General features: G+C 39.0%; 1 protein-coding gene across 17 annotated transcripts in view; it reads left to right on the top strand.

The window, feature by feature from the left end:
* PEX5L (peroxisomal biogenesis factor 5 like) overlaps window positions 1–23031 on the top strand; it is a 241674-nt gene that overhangs the window by 148131 nt on the left and 70512 nt on the right. For 16 of the 17 annotated variants that reach the window (XM_014344468.4, XM_014344465.5, XM_014344464.6 and 13 more), the window contains 4 exons: window positions 1330–1441; window positions 8988–9182; window positions 13635–13758; window positions 14662–14758. In XM_014344468.4, coding sequence (XP_014199954.1) covers window positions 1330–1441; window positions 8988–9182; window positions 13635–13758; window positions 14662–14758 — 528 coding nt within the window. The remainder of the gene's footprint in view (window positions 1–1329; window positions 1442–8987; window positions 9183–13634; window positions 13759–14661; window positions 14759–23031) is intronic. The other variant, XM_055110714.1, reaches the window with a different exon arrangement.

Genomic DNA, 23031 nt, shown 5'->3' with positions numbered 1-23031 from the left:
TGCAACTTAACAAATAAGTTCTTAAAAATCTAGAGATTGGCCAGGCACAGTGGCTCACACCTGTAATCTCAACACTTTAGGAGGTCGAGGTGGGAGAATTGCTTGAGCCCAGGAGTTCAAGACCAGCCTAGGCAAGATGGTGGGACCTTGTCTCTATAAAAATAAATTTAAAATTTTTAAAAATTAGCCGGCCATAGTGGTGCACACCTGTAGTCACAGCTATTTGGGATACTGAGATGGGAGGATAGCTTGAGCCCAGGAGTTCGAGGATGCGGTGAGTTATGATCATGCCACTGCACTCCAGCCTGGGTGACAGACATCCTGTGCCTATTTAAAAAACAAAAAACAAAACAAAACAAAAAAAACCTAAAGATTATGAGGTGTGTCTTTTTCTTAAGCAAAAAACTAGATGAGTATGCCTGTTTTATGAAAGGCAAATATAAAAGCTCCCCCACCCCCCAAAAAAAACAGTTAATTTAGGGATCAACCACCTGAGTATCAAAAGTGTGTTTTCTCCCTTAACCATAGAAACATAACTTGGCAAGACGGGATTCAAAGAGGTGCAGAATAATTGAAAGTAAATAGTGGTTGCCACTGATAATTAGAGATCCACTAAAAAATCAAACTGAAAGATTGCTGAAATTAGAAAATGAGCTAATGGGAAAACACAATTGAATCTACCGAGATCTATTTTACAAATAGATTTTATAAACGCATGTACTAGATACCTACACAGTTAATATAACAATATTTTCTACTCTCCCAAAATAATATTTGTTATGTAATACAAAAGCATTCCAAGGAAATGTAGAGGGTGTGTTTTTAGGTGACCTGAGCTTTTTAAGAGAGGGAGACGAGGCAGGCATTTATCCACCCACACTGATCCGTGTGTTTGCACTCCCCACATAAACACTGACTGAGCAGTGCTAACCAGAACATGTCATCTTTGAGTCTGAAGCCACTGTTCCAGGTCTCAGTAGGAGCTTTTGTCCAGGTGAGGAGTGGGATTGGCCCTTAGCAACTATGATTCAATACGTGTCATTTTCTATATATTGAAATTAGAGAATAATTATATTTCAGGAGCGGGGAGAAAAGGCTTGAGCTTTAAACATTGAAGTTGGCTGCATCAAAAATATGTTGACAGTGCTAAAAGGCTCATTCCCCACCTCTTGATATTTTTTCTTTCTTGCCCCCACCCCATTATTTATTTATGTGTTTATTTATTTTTGGTAGGCTTGCTATTCTCATTTTGTTGCAAGGCTGCATTTTAATTCATCTGACTCTGCAGTTTAACAAAGCCCTTTGACACCTCTGTTCATTTGTTCCCAGCTGGTGAATGAGCAACAAGAAAGCAGACCCCTCCTGAGTCCCTCCATCGATGACTTTCTCTGTGAAACCAAATCGGAAGCAATAGCAAGGCCAGTAACATCCAATACAGCTGGTAATTCTTTCACTTTTAACCGTTCCTCAACTAGAGTTAATTTTAACTATAGTAAAATGCACATTTTTTCCATAATACATTTTAAGTGAGGAAAGAACGTTTGCAACGAAATGAAACTTTAGAATGTATACTATTTAGCATAAACCAATAAATCACAGAAATTGCAATGTATATTACCCAACCAATTTTGCAGAACATAAGTATACCACTGTTAGCAATGAATCATGTTTTCATGTATATTTTCATATTTGCATATTTATATCTAAAGTCTCATCACATTAGAAAATCTTTAAAACAAAAACATCTCTTTCAGAGTAAGGTTTTCAAGTTCTGGCTGATGATCCAATTATTTCTGGAAATCTTTTGTATAATGGAAGTCCAGTAAATAAAAATGTGGCAACCTTTTCAAGTGGATTTAAATGACAAAATATCCTGCAGCTTTGGGATAGTATAGAGCCAGTTTCATTTTCTGTCATGTAAATGTGTTACTTGCTCCCCGTTACAACAATCTATTTGAATGTTCTCCTGGAATTAAACATTCTCAAATAGTAAACCGTCCCCTGCTCGGTGCCTGTCACATATAGGAATAGGCACTCAATAAGTATTAATCCAATGAGTGAGTACAGGATGCCACTGGCATAAATTACACTTCCCTTGTAGAGGCAGTCTTTCTGCATTGATTTCATTTGGTCAGCATTCACATTCAAAGTCATGTCATTCAAATAAGAATGAAAAAATGATGTTCAGAATCAAAGAACAAAGGTTATGTTGGATGTGCAGAGCGGAATTTAATGGAAAAAGAAAAGGATAATCACATACTGTCTTGTTAAATTTGTTCCATTTTGTCATCTTGGCCTCAGTTTGCTGTTGGCTTGCATATTTTCATTATATTTCTAAGTGAATAAAATCACAGGAGAAGGAAATCGTGATTTTTCCAAAATGCCAAAAATTACAAGAAGAGTAACTAGCATGAGATAGACAGGCTCATTATGTGACGTCATATGTTACAGTTTCTGGGTTCAAACTCCATGAATTCCAACCCCAGCTCTGTATCCAGGGGCATGTTGCTTAACTAAGCCTCAGTTTCTACATTTGTCTGATAATAGTAAGATCTACATCTCGTAAGTTCATTGGAAAGATTAAGGGAAGCAATCCATGAAAAAGCTTAACACCATGTAAACTCTAACTGGTGTAAAAATTTCTGTTAGATTTTAGGTGAGAACAATATGTATTCCCTACACTTTCATTTTCAATTGCGTTGACTTTTTTATATCACGTCACAGCAATCATTTTCTAAATTCAGCTGTCGCTTTCAGTAATCAAGAAATTAAATGGTACTTGGCAAATTCTAGGTAGGAAATTAAACAAGTTCACATACTATCAGATGAGATTCATTCCTCTGATCCATGAAACCAGAGCTGGCCCCTTCAAAACTCGAGAACTACCCCAGGAAAATACAGAGAACCTTGTATGTCCAATTGCAGGTGAATCCGTGAGAATTGTATGCCCTGCAAACTTCCTCTTCATGCTCCAATTCTCACTGATGGGAAAACTAAGTCACTTAGAAAGGATCCACCCTGAGATAGCAATATAAGATTTGATTCAAAAGCTTCTTTTCAGCTTGATTGTTCTAACATATAGAAGAGAGACCTGTGAAATACTGTAGGAAAAAAATCAAAAGAATGTGTAATTTCTTGCAATCCCAATATCTACAATGTTGCCCTCTGTATTAGTCCTAGGGCTGCTGTGACAAAGTACCACCCACTGAGTTGATTCAACAATGGAAACTTACCATCTCAGTTCTGAGGGCTAGAAGCCCAAAATCATGCTTTCAGCTGCGCCACGCACCCCATGAACGTGCTTAGTGAGGGTCTATTCCAGGCCTGTCTTCTAATTTCTGGTACTGCCTTGGTTTATGGCAGCCTAACTCCAATATTCACGTGGTGTTTTCTCTGCATGTGTGCTTCCCAGTGTGCATGTCTGTCTCTGTGTCCAAATTTCCCCCCGCTTTTTTATTTATTTATTTTTTTTGAGACGGAGTCTCGCTCTGTCACCCAGGCTGGAGTGCAGTGGCACGATCTCGGCTCACTGCCACCTCCGCCTCCTGGGTTCAAGCGATTTTCCTGCCTCAGCCTCCCAAGTAGCTGGGACTATAGGCACCTGCCACCACGCCCGGCTGATTTTTTGTATCTTTAGTAGAGACAGGGTTTCACCGTGTTAGCCAGGATGGTCTCGATCTCCTGACCTTGTGATCCGCCCACTTTGGCCTCCCAAGGTGCTGGAATTACAGGCGTGAACCACCGCGCCTGGCCCAAATTTCCCCTTTTTATAAGGACACCAGTCCTATTAAAGTAGGGGCCCACCCTATTCTAATATGACCTCATGTTTAATTATATCTCGAATGAAACTATTTCCAAATAAGGTAATACTCTGAGTACTCAGTGTTAGGACTTCTACATAGACCACTCAATCCATAATACTCTCCAACGTAGGGGGTCTGGAAAAATAGTGTTCTGAGACTGGGGATTTATTTTTTCCCACCTTCATTATTCAGTGCACCTGGTTCACACAGATTTTTATCCTGAAGAAAGACTCTTGTTTGATAAGTGTTTTGAATATTAAGAGTATATCTCAAGACAAAAATATTATATATTTTTTAATTCGTAAGAAATCTAGTTTTTATATAAATCAATACAAAATAAAAAAAATTTAGGAAATATTTACCTCTTCTGGAGGTCGATCAGTGATTTTTTTTCTCTATGAACCCTAAAAGAACATATCTTTTGCCTCATAGAAGTTCTAAATTATAATTTTTTTCCACCCAGTTCTATTAGATTATCTGAAGAACAAAAGTTTTTGAGACTGCCAACTATTTAAATCATTCCTCGGAGTATCCAAACTGCCAAATAATTAGAAGCTAAACAAACAAATGAATCAAAGCCTTATCAATAAAGTCAGCACCTTGCCTTAAGGTTTAGATAAAGTCTAGAGAGGACTGTGCAAGAACACAGGCTATGGAGAGATGAGACCTGTATCCTGTATTTGAATCCTGGTGTAAACACTGACATACCAGTTATATTAGTTTTCTATTGTCGCCGTAACAATTACCACAAATCTAATGGCTTAAAACAACACAAATTTATTATCCTAAAATCAAGATGTCAGTAGAACTACATTACTTCTGGAGGCTCCAGGACAGAATTCACTTCCTTGCTTTTTCCAGCTTCTAGAGGGCACCTACAATTTGGTGGCTTATGACTCCTGGCTCCATCTTCAAAACCAGCAGCTCTCTCTCTCACATTGGTCTCCATGTCCTTCTCTGGCTCTGACCCCCCTAACTGCACTTTATAAGAGCTCTTGTGATTACATTGGGCCCACAGGGATCATCCAGATTAATCTTTCAGTCTCCAAATCCTTAATTACATCTGCAAAGTCCCTTTTGCCATGTGACATGTCAAGGTAACATATTTACAGGTTCTGGGGATTAGAATGTGGCCATATTAGAGGGGGGCGTTTTTCTACCATACCAGCTGTGTGATTTTGGACAAGTTACTTAATATTGCCAAGCCTCAAGTTTCTCATATGTAAAATTAGAATACCTTTTTCACAGAAATGTTACGTAGACTAAGCAAGGAAACATTCATAAGCACTTACCATATTGTATATTTTCAATAAATAGTTTTTGTAATCATTTCCAACCTCATATATCTACAGTTTGCGTCAAGCATGAATGCTTTCAGTAGAGTCTTCTAGTAGCAATAAATATTTATTTGCATCATGACTATGCTTATAGTGCTGTCCCAAGAGCTGTAGATAAGCACTTCATCCAATACTTTATAAAGTAGTTTTATCCTTATTTTAGGTAGGCAGAGTTAGGGTTCAGAGAGACATTTTTTTTTGAGACAGAGTTTTGCTCTTGTTGCCCAAGCTGGAGTGCAACAGCATGATCTCGGCTCACCGCAACCTCCGCCTCCCAGGTTCAAGCAATTCTCCTGCCTCAGCCTCCAGAGTAGCTGAGATTACAGGCATGTGCCACCACGCCTGGCTAATTTTGTATTTTTAGTAGAGACGGGGTTTCTCCATGTTGGTCAGGCTGGCCTTGAACTCCCGACCTCAGGTGATCCGCCTGCCTCAGCCTCCCAAAGTGCTGGGATTACAGGCATGAGCCACTGCACTCAGTCAAACTCAGACAGTCTTAACCTCTGTCCTGTGCTGCCTTATTTTATGCACAATATTCACGGAACATCAGGACACCAAAATAGATTAGCTGAACTAAAGTGAAGAAGACAGGACAAAGTGCTACAAGGGTGACTGGCAAACCATAGCCTGCTCAGAAGCAACTGAGCTGGAAATTCCCCTGCTACAGCAAATAGAAGTGAAGTCAGCGACATCCTCTAGGCAATGGGATCCCACAGCCTATGAAGCTGTGAGTGGTGACTGACATGTGGTCCATGAGAAAAGTCTGCATATGTGACAATAAGATTACACCCAGAAGGTATTTTATTAGATCTACACTATCACACGCATACACACACATGTGCATACACACACGCACACACTTTTCACGTTCATTGTAAGAGGAGATTATCCTTTGTGCTCCTTTTATTTAGAGACAGGGTCTTACTCTGTCACCCAGGCTGGCTCAAACTTCTGGGCTAAAGACTCCCACCTAGTCTCCCGAGTAGCTGAGACTACAGGTGATAGCCATCACTCCTGGCTAATTTTTTTTTAATTTTTTTAATTGTTTTGTAGTGACTGAATCTTGTTATATTGCCTAGGCTGGTCTCAAACTCCTGGCTTCGAGCGATCCTCCTGCCTTGGCCTCCCAAAGCACTGGGATTACAAACGTGAGCCAACACACCTCACCGGTTGGTGCTCTTAATTTAAGCACACAGATACTGAAGCCCAAAACTTCATGTGCCTGAAGGATCTTTAAAATAGGATTTAAGAAATCAGCAGAGCAGACACCGCCTACCATACCAGGGCTGTCTTTGTGTGGAGCAATAAGATTCTTACTTTTAAATCTTAGCTAAAGGACACACACATGCTAAAATGTGATTTGTCTTTCTCCAGAGAGTGAAAGGCTACACCCACCCTTCTCTCCTTTTGAAAACGTACTCTGCAGGGACTTTCCCAGCTTCCAAGCTGGCCATTCGACCTCCAAGCCCCCTCCTTCATCAGCTGGGTAACCAATTAGGCTTTCTGTGTGTGCCAAGCATTTGTTTCACATTTGCAAGAAAAAGAACAAAGGGACACAGAGCTCAGAACAAATACAGGAATTGCCCAGGACACTTTGGAGGGGGAAAGACCCTTACTGAGCCAAGTTTGAATTCACAGTTCACCCTTTTAGTAATTCATTTATTCTGAATGTAAGAAGATATAGAATTAAATTAGTACTTGCCAGCTGTTATTCCATAACAAATGTACTTCCTATGTTCAAGTAGACAATTTTATAATTTGCTTCTAAAAGTCTAGGAGCAAGTGACTAACTCTTAATTGTTTGTACAATTAGTAAAAAGATGTATATGGCATTCTATATTCTGCCATCAATTTCCTTTCCTCCATTATAAGGACATCACATTGGGCCTAGACTCCTTGCCAACATAATAGTGGTCTGGAAATTTCTATTTGACCATTCAGTGGATATAAAATGTGAGGCATTCTAGCCTATTTTGGCTGTCTGCCATGCTTACATTTTAGACATAAAGCCAGGCAGCTTAGTTCTGAATGTCACTTCTTTCCCTCCGCGTTCAAGTACTTCCCAGCCCCAAAACATCCCTCGTATCTCAGGGCATCTTAGCATTGGGAAGTGGTTCCTATTGCCTCAGGAAGATTCTGTTGAGATAAGCTGACACTTTCAGGCCACTTTATGATAAATTTACTTCATAGGATCCTCTGTAGAACCAATATCTTTGTCTCATCTTCAGTTTTATTCCCAGTAGCATTTTCTCTTTCTGTCAGTGTATGGATCTGATTCTTGTCTCAAATAAAAAGGAACAGTGAAAATAGGAGAACATCAACAACAACAACAAAAAGGATAGAAAAAAATCACAAATTGGCTGTAAAAGAATGGAAATCACATTTATTGAGTACCTATTGTATGCCTGGCACTTTACATACATTAGATCATTTAATCCTCATCTTATCCCTAAAAGACAATTAATTCCCCATTTTCAAATGAGGAAACTGAAACTCAGAGAGATCAAGAAACTTACTTCAAGTCACACACTAAGCCATGACAGAGCCAGATGTTTCCACTTCAACAACAACATCCAACCACTGTGACTTGGAATTGGAATCAGAAAGCAAGATTATTAAGAGTAAAGTTTGACACACCATCCTAAAGATCCCATAGGAATGGTTAACTCATGAAGCCCTTGCACTACTAAAGAAATCCAGGTTGTGAGTTCAATGGAGCCCAGCCCCTGCCTTGAGTACAAGGGTGAAGCAGACAGAAGAGTATTGAGACATCAGCAAAAATCCATCCCCCACCTAGAGGAAAAGCTTGGAGATTAAAGAGGAGTGCTGCAGTCATTGTTGTAGACTGCCACAAAGGGTTAATGCAAGTGGTTTCTTTGTCTTTCTGTGGCTTTCCTAAGTGAGCTGGGTGAAGAGATTCCAGGCCAGGGAGCCACCGATCTTGCTCAGAAGCTAGTCTCTCCAGTGCGGTGCCAGGGCCAGTGAAACAGCAGGGACTGGTGGAAAGGTAGAGCTGTAGGGACCTTCTCCAATTTGAATTTTCTATCTCTCACAATGAGCTAGTCAAACACTGGTTACATGCACTGTAAAAGAAGGAAGAAGCTAAGGTTATAAAACTTGCTTTTTTAACTCTCATTTGCCTTATTTGCATTTGAACAAGTTATTATTTCTGTTTTCATTAGAGTATTTAATGCAATGTAATCAACCTGCTAGGAAGTAAAAGTGTAACAGTTTTATAGTTAGTTACATTGAAATTTAAATTTGCATACTAAACAGCAAAGGCATTAACATGTGTACCTATTCATCAACTATGGATTATAAAATACCTCTCTTGGGTGAACCCAAACAGGATGCCATTTTCTGATCGAACTGCTTAATTAAATAAAAGATGATTAACAGCATTGCTTTATACCCCATATACTTTATTGTTTAAAATTAAAACACAAAGACATTCAAAACCTTCACTAAATCTCTGAATATGGTAGATTGACTCCTCTCTGGGAAATTGCAATCTAAAATAACCTTCAGTATAAATAAAGCAAAGGAATAAAGTAAATAGCACCTGAACTCAGATTCAGTTTGATCATTTTAATTTCATTCAAAGCTTCATCATTGCTGAGGCTGCTCTAAGTCCTTTCTTACCAATTTGTGCCATACCAAATATAAGAATAACATGCAGCAAACATCCCAGTCTAACAAGCTGTCTCTATAAATCAATGATGAGCTAACTTAATTTTATTCTAACCTATCCTACAAACATAAAATCTTTCTGTACCCAACTGAAACCTATTTTAAATAATTTCAGAGTAGTAAATGGGCTTATCTTAACCTCTTCCATTTCTGGTAGTATTGGCCACTGGCTTAGATCTCCTCGACCTGAGTGAACCAGTCTCTCAAACCCAAACCAAAGCCAAGAAGTCGGAGCCCTCATCAAAAACCTCATCCCTCAAGAAAAAGGCCGATGGATCTGACCTCATCAGCACGGATGCTGAGCAGAGAGGCCAGCCTCTCAGAGTCCCGGAGACTTCATCCTTAGATCTAGGTAAGGCAATCGCTTGCGGCTATGGATGCTCAACCTTGCTCTGCTGATGTGGATACAAGAGGAAATTTCCACCAATGGCATTAAACAGAGAACAAAGGAGTAGAAAAGGCATTCCATGGTGGAAACTGGACAGGACATAGCTTCTTTTGAGCTTGAACTGTATAGCAATTGGGGAGCTCAACTTTGCATAACTGATTGATTCATTTATTTATTCGACCCACAAATAGTGAGTTATAGATAGGTGCTGGGTGCCAGGTTAGGCACTAAAGTTACAAATAAAGATAAAATGTGCATCTTGCTCTGTAGGAACACTCAGTCCAGGACGAGAAAGAGGGACTTGTGAGTAACCAACTCTAATGCAAGGCCCAGGGGCAGCCAGATGAAACAGTATGTAACAAACATGTTTGGGAATACATGCAATACAATAATAACAGCTACCATTTGATGGTGGGTTACAATGCCTAGGAACCACAGTACATTACTTACATGTATTATCTCATTAAATTATCACAACTCTTTGAAACATCTGAGGAACCAAGTTTCAAAATTTAAGCAGTTTGCCCAAGATCTCACAGTTTATAAGAGGAAGAGTTGAAATTTGAGCCTAGTTCTAGTCAACCTCAAAGCCCATATGTTTTCCACTGTATTCTACCTCCTCTGAGAAAGGACAGCTTAATTCTCAGCTCCTGGAATCAGACACATTAAGCTCTCCTTTCTCAAGAGAAAGAACAGTGACAGGTATCTTAGAAAGCCAAGAGGAACATGAATCTTCCCTGGCTGTGACTGACTGCTGTGTGTGTAGGTATATGTGTGGGGAGGTGAATATTGTATATACATTCATAAGGAGATCATATTCATAGCTTATCCATAAGGCTGTGAGGAATAAATGGGAATATATGAAATCACTTATTACTATGATATGTACATGTTAAATGGTCATGAATTAATTTATTCATTTGTTCAGCAAACATTTCTCTGAGTATCTACCATATTCCCAGCACAAACTATGTGCTAGGAATACAAAGATAAATAATATAAGCTCTCTGTGCCTTAGCAAATTTACAGTCTAGTAGGGAGATAGAAAAATGATTAAATGATTATAATAAAATATTAACTATATGTAGCAATGAAAGAAAACCCAGATCAGTTACTACATGAGCCTCCACATCATGCCATTGCTCCAGCCAGTGGGAGAAGGTGTCTTACAAGAGGTACTATGTGAGCTGAGGGTTGAGGAATGCATAGGAATTTGCCAGATTCAAGATAGATCAGGAGAAAGGTGGGGAGAACAGAGGAGGGTATCGCTGTTGCAGAAAGGAAAGGTATTCACACACAAATAGATAAACATGGAAAGATGTCTTTTTAAGTAAATATACGTATTTCAATAGTACTCAAGGATGGTAGAATAGTGAGAGAAAAAGACTGAAAATCACTAGTGGTGAGATCATAGGAATCCTTGGATGTCATGCACTGAAGACTGGGGGAGTAGGGATGATGTTTGAAGGGTTCTGCTAAGAGGAATGACAGCAACAGTTCCTATTTTAGAAAAATCCTTCTCTGGTGGATTTATGGAGAAAGGAATAGAGGCAAGGAGACCAGTACAGAGATCCAATAGTGACAAGGGGGATAATGAGAAAGAGAGAGACAGATTCCAAAAAATATTAAAACAAGATTTGGAAACAAAGATAATATGTATATGTGAGCAATGGGGACATGTAGAACATGCCAAGCTCCATGATAGAAGATGGAAGAGGGGCAGGAGTGAACTATTGTGTTCAGCTTTGAACCTGCTATATTTGAGGAAACTATGGGACTTCTCTGTGGATACCTCCATTAGACTGTTAAGTATATAGGTCTAGAACTGGAGAAAAAGAACTGAGTAGGAAATGGAGATTTGTAAGTCAGAAGCCTGTGTATGAATGGATATTGGAACCATGGGTGTAGATGAGCTCTTCCAGGGATAGATTGTAAAGAAAGGAAAGAGAACCAAGCCATTGTTCAAATTAGTGGCATACACAGGAACGCCTCTCCCCTGCCATCCCTCTTTGAGGTCTGTCTTTGGAGGGAAATTTTATAACTATCTCTACTATTTCCTCACCATCTAGGTTTATTCAGTTGTACAAATAAGTTAATAACATTTATAGATTTAGATTAAAATATATTAATACATTGATTGGGTGCAGTGGCTCATATCTGTAATCCCAGCTCTTTGGAAGGCTGAGGCAGGAGGAGTGCTTGAGGCCAGGAGTTTGAGACTAGCTTGGACAGCATAGTGAGATCCCGTCTCTACAAAATTTTAAAAATTAGCCTGGCATAGTGGCATAAGCCTGTAGTCCCAGCTACTTGGGAGGCTGAGGCAGGAGGATTGCTTAAGCCCAAGAGATTGAGGCTGCAGCGAGCTGTGACTGCACCATAGCACTTCAGCCTGGGCAACAGAGTGAGACCTTGTCTTAAAAAAAAGAATATATTAATATATTACAATATAACACAATAAGCATGCAAATGATGAACATTTATTTCTCTGCTTCTGAGAAAATGTCCTATGAAAAGGTTGTAAAAGTACTTAGTTTAAAAGCACCTTTAAGAATAGTAGTGTTATTCACAATAGTACAAAGGTGAAAACAACTGAAACCCATCATGAGATGAATGGATAAACACAATGTGGTATATACAGACAATTAACTTATTCAGCCTTGGAAAGGAATAACTTACATGCTACAACATGGATGAACCTTGAAGATATTGTGCTAAGTGAAGTAAACCAGGCACAAAAGGACAAATACAGGTTGAGCATCCCTAATTCGAAAATCTGAAATCTTCCAAAATCTGTAAGTGGAAAATTCCACACCTGACTTCGTGTGATAAGTCACAGTCAGAACTTTGTTTCATGCATAAGATTATTTAAAATACTTTATAAAATTACCTTCAGGCTATGTGTGTAAGGTGTGTATGAAACATAATTGAATTTCGTGTTTAAATTTGAGTCCCAGCCCTAAGATATCTCATTATGACACATGCAAATATTCCAAAAACCAAGAAAAAAAATCCCAAATTTGAAACACTCCTGGTGCCAAGCATTTTGCATAAGGAATAATCAACCTGGACTGGAGGATTCCACTTGTATGAGGTACCTACAATAGTCAAATTCATATAGACAGAAAGTAGAATAAAAGTTACCAGGGTTTGTGGGGGAGGGGGAATGAGGAGTTCGTGTTTAATGAGTAGAGTTTCAGTTTGAAATGATGAGAAATTTTGGAGATGAATAGTGGTGATGGTCACACAACAGTGCGAATGTACTAATGCTACTGAATTATACACTAAAATATGGTTTAAATGGTCAATTTGTTATGTATTTTTTACCACAGTTTTTAAAAAGAAGGGGAAAAAAGACCTTAGAGAACATCAACTGCAAACTGATCTTTTTTTTTTTTTAGACAGAGTTTTGATCTATTGCCCAGGCTGGAGTGCAGTGGCGCGATCTGGGCCCACTGCAACCTCCACCTCCCAGGATCAAGCAATTCTACTGCTTCAGCCTCCCAAGTAGCTGGGATTACAGGCATGCACCACCACACCCCATTCTTTTTTTTTTTTTTTATTTAGTAGAAACGGGGTTTCACCATGTTGGTCAGGCTGGTCTCAAACTCCTGACCTCAGATGATCCACCTGCCTCTGCCTCCCAATGTGCTGGGATTATAGGCGTGAGCCACCGCCACCTGGCCCGATCTTTTTATAAACTAAAAAACTGAACCCCAAGATTGTTTCAGTGGTTTATTCACAGCCACACACCTGTTAATGAGAGAATCCAGCCAGATTTTTTATCTGTAAGAACTAAGCCACAGGGATAAAATGGTTCCAGCATTCCCTTGGCTGTCCTCATTGCCTCCTTTCTCTCTCTCCGCCGTTATAAATTCCCTCCTTTTGGTGAAAAATTACATGCTTTATTCAAAAGCTATGAAAGTTTTCTGATTTATTCCCACCTCCTTTTAACACTGAAGCTCATCTTTTTAAACAGAATTTCTTTCCGGAATCATGCCAGCAAAGCCCCCAAGCCCCTGCTTTAGCCAGAGACTGACACAGTGGTGCTCCAGATGTACATTCTACACCAGATCGCACAGGCTCATATACAAGATTCAGAATGTACACAGATTCAGAAATAAATTCAGGTCAAACAACTTGATTGCTTTAACTGTAAAAGCAATGCAATTTATCTTAATAGGAGATTTCTATTTAGCTGCACAAGTTTTAATTTGTATGCAACATTGGAAAGATAAAGGTTGATCTTCGGGCTTGGGAACACTGGTTCAATGAAGCTCCCTTGGATAAGATTTTTCAATCTTAATTAATCTTTTTCTCTCTGCACCACACGCTCCACCCTCACCCCACTCCCCCCGACTGCTCCCCCTCCTCCGCCCTGCCACCACCTGCCTCACCTGCTTCCTCTGTACTTACTAGACATTCAAACACAACTGGAAAAATGGGACGATGTTAAGTTTCATGGAGATCGAAATACCAAGGGACATCCAATGGCAGAGAGAAAATCATCCTCATCTAGAACTGGATCAAAAGAGCTCTTATGGTAAGGTATTTTAATACCAGAAAATGGCCATTTATGTATCAACTTTATGAGTGGCACTGAAATAGCCAATGAGTTAACTCGATCCAAATACTTGGCATCACATGTAACCTCTATATAACAATATCAATTATTGTGGCTTCTACCAACTCAAATTATTTCATTCAACTGTCAAAAATCAATGCAACTCAGTCAATAAGAGTTTTGAGAGATTCGTAATTCAACATTGCTAATAATGTTCTGAATGTGTAACTGTGCTGATTAGTAAAAATAGGTGTATATGTGTATATACATGATAATATTCAATATATTAAATAATAGTTAAATTTTTGCAGCTATACAGGTACCTTTTTTGGTTTGCTCCATCATCCACTATCAGATAATCAAATAATTAAGAATAATGTATGGATGCTTATGAGAAAATCTGGCCACCTGAGTTGTACCATATTTTTGAAGCTTCCTAAAGGGCAGTGTCCAGCTTCCGTCTCCTACTGCCCTCCCACATCTCCACTTATCATGACATTGCAAATTCTATATAAAGATAAAATCTCTCCTGAGACACTTTTTGGGAAGTTTCTTCCCCTACCAAAAAAAAAAAAAAAAAAAACCATAATTTTTTTATGAAATAATTTTCTGTAACAAAAATGGTACTGCATTTATTTACTTTTTGCCCATAATCGAACTGAATTTTTAATCGAAGATAATAACACCTAGCACATTGTAGCCTCTTACATTCTGAAAGTGACCATTATAATAGAAATACATGAAACATCTCTATCATCAGAATTTTGATGAGCGCTTTGACATCATGGCTTTCAATGATCCAAATTACCTAGTTTCTTGACTGGATTTATAGCTTAATTTGTTTCTAGTGTACGTTTAATTTCCTTAATGCATCCCTTATAGGTCCTCAGAACACAGATCTCAACCAGAACTGAGTGGTGGAAAAAGCTCCCTCAACTCTGAGTCGGCTTCAGAATTGGAATTAGTGGCTCCAACTCAGGTAACAAAACTGATTATTCAATGAACACATCTTTCCCTATATATACTGTATAGCATAAATGTTTTATTTTCATTTTGTACAAAAAGTTTGAAGTATTTTTTGCACATTGCGTTTCATGTGCTGTTTCATTCAGTAGCTATCTCAATACTTAAAATAGCTGAAATATAGGTGTGTATATATATATATATATGTATATCTACACATTTGGCTGGAAAATGTGTTAATGAATTCACTGCGTACTTAGCACTTTTTCTTTGTTCTACCATTTACTGTTCTATTATTTTGTAATACAAAATCTGTTCTACTCTATTATTAGCACTATTTACGTAACAGAACTCGATGGAGAGGAAATTGCATCTTGAGTGTTCATTCACACCTATGCCCTGTGGAATATACTACACATTGGTACCCTGACTGTCACATTAAAATAAATGTCATGCTGAGAAATATATTATTATAGTATTAGGAGTCATGATGATGACAATAAGAGCTACTATTTATGAGTGCTACTAAGTATCAGGGACTTTACATATGTTTTTTAAGTGTTATATATAATACTCAAATAATCCTGCGAATTATTATTAACCTCACTTTAAAGATACTCTTTATTCTCAGTGACGTCAAACACATTTTCCTGGGACACTCAGCTAAATCATTGGTGGAAGTAGGGTGTGAACCAGGTCTGTCCGTCCATTACTTGAACCTTAAGTCCAGTTTAACTAGCTGTTTTATAACTAGTTATCTCCTATGATTAAGACCATATCTCCTATGGTTCTAAGAAGGCCAAAGTCAGTCTCAATCTTTTCATTCCCTTGAACGCTTTTAAAGGCCTTGATCTAAAACCACAAAGATATCATATGTTGTGTGCATCCAAATTCATGCATTCTACAATCTAGTTGAGATGAGACTCAGTGTTTAAGGAAAATAAGTGTAATAAAATAAGCAAGAGAAATTTTCCTGAGCTTACTAGATGTTGAAACCAAGAGGAAATATACTGTCTGAGGTGAAATAAACAAATAATTATAATACTAGCAGATATTACTGAGTGCTATAAGGACTTCTTACATATTAGCTCATTTTTTTCTGTTAAATCACTCGATCAGGTAAGTCCAATTTTATAGACAGTGAAACTAAGTTACAGTGAACTGAAGAAACTTGTCTGCAGACCCACAACTAGTAAGTGGCAGAGAGAGGTAGGACACAGACAGAGAGGAAATCTTCAGCAAATAGAAGGCCTCTGGAAACTTTTCTAAGCCACCAGCAGCGCCCCCTACAAACACCTGACCCTCCACAAGAGAGGACGATTACTGCTCCCAGATCTTAGCTGGGAAACAAGTCCACTAACTTCCTGAACAAATAGCCCTGCAAACCTCAATGAATTGTAAATGTAGCATGAAAATGTAGTTTTTTCCTTGGTGCTCACTCTAAATGTATTTTTAAAAGGAAATTTATAGCACTTACTATATCAGAAAAATATTTCATGATAAGTACAGTAGAGATTTAGGCTCAGCTAAAGTGATTGGTACTGTTTCATAAACTGGAATTCTTGGAACAATTTAATGTAGCAATAAAATGTTTGTTTCTAAAGCGGGTGAGACTTGGCACAGGTAGGCTGTTCTACAAGGAGCTGAGGTGGAAGATCAGCTGGTGTCCCTGGTTGCCATAGAGACCCAGGATGCATTTATCTTATTCCAGTGACTGCAACTCTCCCGCTGGTTGTCTGATTTCATCCCACCAAACTGTCCTTCCTCTTACCCATCAGTACACCTTACTTTAAACAAAGACAAAATACTTTAGAAAATTTTCTATATTGTCTCCAAAACATAGTTTAAAATGCACCTGAGAGTTTTCTATCTGGACAAATCTTAATGAATCCTTTTAGAGAGTTATCAATTATTTGTAAAGAATTTACTCTTATTTGTTTTTTTAAAAACATTGCATGTTTACTTATGCAGATTTGCCTAAACTAAGGAAATTCATAATCTCCTAGTTTTAATTTCAGCCTATGGTTAAATTAGGAAAATTTCATGAATTTGGGACTTAATAGATCTGAAACACCAAGTCACTCAAACAGCAAGAGAATAACCTGATCAATCTACCTGTAATAAAAGACAAAAAGATGTTAAAAGAAAAATCTGGCTGAGCACAGTGGCTCACGCCTGTAATCCCAACACTTTGGTAGGCTGAGGCAGTAGATCACTTGAGCCCAGGAGTTTGAGATCAGCCTGGGATACATAGCAAAACCCTGTCTCTACAAAAAACACAAAAATTAGCCAGGCGTGATAGCACAAGCCTGTAGCCCAGCTCCTCAAGAGGCTGAGGTAGAAGGATGACTGTGCCTGGGAGGCAGAGGCTACAGTGAGCTAAGACTGAGCCACTGCACTCCAGCGTGGGAGACAGAGCAACACCCTGTCTCAAAAAAAGAAAGAAAAGAAAAACCTTAGCCAAATTAAACTTAACAGAGTTACTGAGCAAAGAACAATTCACCAATCAGGCAGCCTGCTGAGCCAGAGTAGGCTCAGAAAGACTCCAGTGAAGCTACGGGGAGGAAGATTTACAGGAAGTAAAAGGAAAGTGATGTCTAGAAAACTGAAGTGAGGAACAGAAACAGCCGTATTGGTTACAGCTTGGCATTTGCCTTATTTGAACACGATTTGGACAATTGCGCCCCTTTGATCAGCCAAAACTGTGTGATTGGCACAGGAGTAGGTTACAGTTTGTTTACATCTCCATTTAGGTTATGGTTCACTATGTACAGAGAAATCTTTAGGCTGAACTTAAAATATGTAAGGAGTTGATTTAACAATATACTGTTAGAAGCATAAATAAATATTTTATCTTTTAATCTATGAACCATTTATATAGATAAAATCATGAAGGTGGTATAAAGATTCACCTTAAAAGTATAACTCAGATGGGGCCAGGTGTGGTGGCTCACGCATGTAATCCCAGCATTTTGGGAGGCCGAGGTGGGTGGATTACTTAAGGTCAGGAGTTCGAAAGCAGCCTGGGTAACATGGTGAAACCCCATCTCTGCTAAAAATACAAAAATTAGCCAGGCCTGGTGGCGCATGCCTGTAGTCCCAGCTACGCAGGAGGCTGAGGCATGAAAATTGCTTGAACCTGGGAGGCAGAGGTTGCAGTGAGCCAAGATTGTGCTACTGCATTCCAGTCTGGGTGACAGAGCGAGACTCAGCCAAAAAAAAAAAAAAAAGTGTAACTCAAATGGTTCACAGGAAAATCAAGGAGATGTTTTCTTCTCTCTCAAGCCAACATAAATTATATGAGGCAGTGACCCAACAGGTGAAGACCTATTTACAAAATTCCTTTAAAAATTGTATTTCAGAATCACAAAGAAAATGGAAGCTCACAATGTGAAGAACTAATGTTTTCAAATTTTCTTTATAAGATGAGGAAAAGGAAAACATAGTCTAGCCTCTTTCAAATAGTGTTTTGAATGCTGTAGGGATAAAAGGAACTTTCTTTCCACCTCTGGAAGTTTTGAGAATTTGAGTCTACAAAACAAACTGATTAACAGGAGGAAAGGCATGCAAACGGATTGATGTGGAAGCATGCGGAGAGTCACACAAAGTATGAAACTCAGGGAAGGGCCAGATGATTGGAGCCTAAATATCCTCTTCATAGAGGAGAGGGAAGTAGGGAATGATGGTACTCTTAGAGGAAGAGTAAATTATTTTTAGGGGAAATGAAGGGGCCTGAAGAACAGACAATAGCCTTGTAACTGTAATAGGTTCATCACCCAATGCAAGTCCGTTAGCCAAGACACCGAGTTGCAACAGAGAAAGAGGTTTGATCACAGTGTCACCCAACAAGGAGATGGGAGGAAACCTCAAATCCATCTCCCCGAGGAGTTTGGGGCTAGGTTTTTAAGGGTCTTGGAGTGGGCAGAAGTGTGGAGATCACTAACTGGTTGAAGAGTGCAGAGTGAAGCTGTAGGACAGAGAGATGAAGAATCTGTGTTCTCATGCTGATCCCATTCATCTGTGGGGGTCTTCAAACTGGTTGCTGGAATTCAGGGTCCGAAAAACATCTTAATGATCCTTAAACAAAAGCCTTATGATTTGAATGTCAGAGATCCTGTCTGTAGGAACAATGAGGATATAAATTGTCAGTATCTACTGCTATGTGACTATTAGCCACGAGGAAGTGGGACAAAGCGCAGCCTTATTTGTGCTTAATTATCACCATATTTCTGTCCAGAACCTGGCATGCAATTCCTGTCAACCCTGTGGGGGCAGTTTCACCCTGGTAAAGTTCATCTGAGTCCCCTTCGATCAGCCAAAACTCCATGATTGGCACAACAGTAGGTTACAGTCTGTTTACACTTCTATTTAGGTTATAGCTCACTATGTACAGAGAAATCTTTAGGCTGAACTTAAAATATGTAAGAAGTTGATTTATATAGATATCTATATATAACAAAAGCCATATTGGGAAGGCTGATCTTTACCATGTGTTATAATCCGTATTTCATTCTCAATCCTAAACCAGCAAGTCTGGGCACACTGCTAAATTGCAGAAAAGTTTCAGGATCTTTAAGTGAGTTGGTGTGGTGTCAACTCTAGTGTTCCTTCCTGGGAGTTAATCTTTTCTAAGGAGATTGCATTTCTTCTGGGAACTTCAGAGAAAGTCCCTACCTGTGCTTCAGGGGAGGCAGAGGGGCGAGAGACAGGGGAATGGGAGAAGGTCAGAGACACCTTGGTTCTGAGGCTGCCTCTTTAGTTCAAAGTACCTGGCACATCCAAGTGCCATGTTTTGGGGTACCATTTTTCTGAGCCCCAACAATACACTAATCAGAGTGACTGGAGGTGATAATAAATTATGTAATCTCTGTGTTTTTAAGAATAAAATTTCTTGACACTTACCCAAACTGTGTAACTAATATTCCCTGGAGTTGTTTTTAAAAGTCATATATCCCAAAAAATTAGAAAACACTTGAAGAATTAAGAAAAACACAGAAAGTAATATAAAATTACCTTTCTCCACAAATAGGTTAATAGTGATTAGTGAGGCAAAAGAAAAATAATTCAGCTTCTGCTGGAGACTGATGGTTCAAGCCTTTTTGGATTTGGACACTTGGAAGGGGAGCTCCAAGACAGGCTTTTGCAGACCTCGGTTAGATTTTACTGGGATGTGCAGCAGCCAGCTCTCCAAGTGCCAAGTCACAATTTTGTAACTCACTGATTTTGCTGACTTTGGCACAGCAAATGCTTCCATTCACATAGTCTTAATTCCAAACCAGAACAATTTAAATGTTGGCAATATCCTGAGGGGACCAAAGCCCTTGGTCCCCCTAAAGGTTCGCTGAAAAACCACTGACATGAGGCAGATTGATTAATGGGAGAAAAGGCATACAAATGTTCTTAACGTGTATACACAGGAGCCCTCGGAACGAAGACCCAACCCCCCAATGAGGTACAGAAGCTTATATACCATCTTGAGGTTGTGGAGAGAATATGGGCTCAGAGCATGGGCAAAAACAGGTTTTGGTTGCAGGACGCGTTCTGGGAGGGAGAAAGGAAGAGGCTTGGCTAGCAAAGGGGGCCTTATCATATAGATGAAGCCTCTGGCAGGTAGGAGTCTCAGAGAGAATAGCTGGTAAATGTTTCCTTTCAGTCCTTTAAAGGTGTCAGACTCTCAGTTAATCTTTCCTAGATCTGGGCAAAGGAAGTGCTGATTGCATTAATACAGATTCTCTACAGATCTACAGATTCTAATTTCCCCAACAAAAGACAGCTTTGCAGGGCCACTTCAGATTATGTCAAAGATATATATTTTGGAGTAAAACATTTTGATTTCCTTCAATCCCAAACCAGAGCAATTTAAACCTTAAGTGCAGGTATGTTTTCTAAATTTCTAAAGGAGTAATGTAAAAGGAAATGCATGTTAGTAGCTGTTATTTATCGCATACCTACTTCCTATGTGTAATATGAGATTATATTTTTATATATTATTTGAAATTCTTACAATAACTTTGGGAGTTAATATAATCCCCATTTCACAGAAGAAAAATACATCTTAGAGAGCAAAATTTTCCCCAGGTGACACAGCTAAAGAGGAAAGGATCCAGGACTCAAATCAACCCATTAGCTCCTAAAGCCTTTGTTATTGGGCTGGGTGCGGTGACTCATGCCTGTAATCCTAGCACTTTGGGAGACCAAGGCAGGCAGATCCTTGAGCTCTGAAGTTCAAGACCAGCCTGGGCAACATAGTGAAACCCCATCTCTAAAAAAAAAAAAAAAAAAAAAGAAGAAGAAGAAGAAGAAATACATAAATAATAAAGCATTTGTTCTTAACTACAGACCACCTCCTTTCAGCCACATCATGCTTATCCACCAGAGATAATTCACAATTTCCCTTCTCACTGCAAACTCTGATTATTACTTACTTTTACAGGGTTGATATGATTAAGTAATTTTAAAGAATGTGTATCACTTTATTCCAGAATCTTTGTAAAACAAATTAGGATTGTCATCTGATTTCAGGCCATACCCAATTTTGTGCCTTCCTCTTCCAAAATGATTGTCAAGCCCTTACTTTTAGAAGTATTGATGGCTTCCGTTTCATTCCATTCAGTTCAACAAATGTGTTTGAATGTTTACTCTCCGCGAGGCAAGGAAAACATTGGAAAGAGGAGTTAGACTAAAGCTGAAATCTTTGTGTCTAACAGAAACTATTAGATACACTATCAATATTAATAATTTTGCTTGCCAGAATACAGTACAGGAGCCACTTCAACATGGCTTTTTCCCTCCAGGCCACACACAGTGAGTGATTAATGAGGAGGGAGTGAAACAAAGATGGAAGTCAGGAAGAAAGAAAGAAGGCAGGCAGGCAGGAAAGAAATCTGAAAGACCACTTCCAGCACAGTAGGAAATCTGTACACAGTACATTCTCAAATATTTGTGGAAGTGGAAAATAAGGGATCCTAACAAAAAAGGAAAACAACTAATCAAATTTAACAATGTGGAAGTAGCAGCTGAAGTTAATTAAAGGGCAGGAAAAAAACCCAAAATTTTATTCTGGATCATTTTTAAAACTAGTTTCAATAATAGTTTTTAGTTTTGCCCGATAATAGACTGTTCACAAATCAGCACTTATTTGCCTCAATATTCTTCAACATAGAATTTGGTAGTTGAAGGGAGATGGGGACTATATGCTGCCATGCCTTGTACAAAGCTCTAGGAATTGGCTCCTTTACATACAAGGGACAGTTTTTGTGTGTATTTTCTTTTCTTTTTTTTTTTTTTTTTTTTGAGACAGAGTCTTGCTCTGTCACCCAGGCTGGAGTACAGTGGCGCGATCTCGACTCACGGCAACATCTGCCTCCCAGGTTCAAGCAATTCTCCTGCCTCAGCCTCCTGAGTAGCTGGGATTACAGACACCAGCCACCATGCCCGGCTGATTTTTTGTGTTTTTAGTAGAGACAGGGTTTCGCGATGTTGCCCAGGCTGGTTTCAAACTCCCGAGCTCGGGCAATCCGCCCACCTCGGCCTCCCAAAGTGCTGGGATTACAGGCGTGAGCCACCGTGCCCGGCCGTGTGTACTTTCAATGACAAATGTTTGTTAGCTGTTTAAGAAAAAAAAATCCTGGGTATTTCAATGAGGAAAGTGTTTAAATGATCTATTCTAGTATAAGACTCCAACTAGTCTCCGCCAACCACTAAACAAAAGTACTCTAAAAGTCACACCTGATAGGCACTAACCAGAAAGATAATAATGAAAGCAAAGTTGTATTAAGCACGTACTATGTCCTATGTATGGTGTATTTACATGAATTGTTATAATCAGTCCTTATAGGGACTCCACATGTGACCGTACACTTTACAGATGAAAATAGTTTAAGTAATTTGTCCAAGGTCACCAGGTGGTAGTAAATGGTAAACCAGGATTTGGCCTCAGGCAATCTGATTCCAGCATATGCTTTCAATGACCGTGTTATTCTGTCAGTCAAGGTCTGCTAGTTGTTATGTTTTTCTTTTCTACAGTTAAACAGATTCCTTTTTCTCCTCCAGCAATAATATATAGGCAATTGTATGAGAAGCTATTAACAACGGTCATTGTGGTTAGCCAACAGAGTTTTGCTAGAACAAAGAAAATAAAATACAACATTCCTTTTAAAAATCTGTTAAATCCTTTCTTCTCTCTCTTTACCTAGTGCTTGTCATTCAGAACAATCAACAGTTAGGGGAACTTAATGCTTTCTTCTTTGGAGAGTGCAATATCCTACAATCCAATTAAGTTAAACCAAT

This window comes from Pan paniscus, chromosome 2 (genome assembly GCF_029289425.2).
Source record: "Pan paniscus chromosome 2, NHGRI_mPanPan1-v2.0_pri, whole genome shotgun sequence".
NCBI lineage: Eukaryota > Metazoa > Chordata > Mammalia > Primates > Hominidae > Pan > Pan paniscus.
Note: the sequence above shows the minus strand (reverse complement) of the source record. Positions and strands in the feature narration are given on the sequence as shown.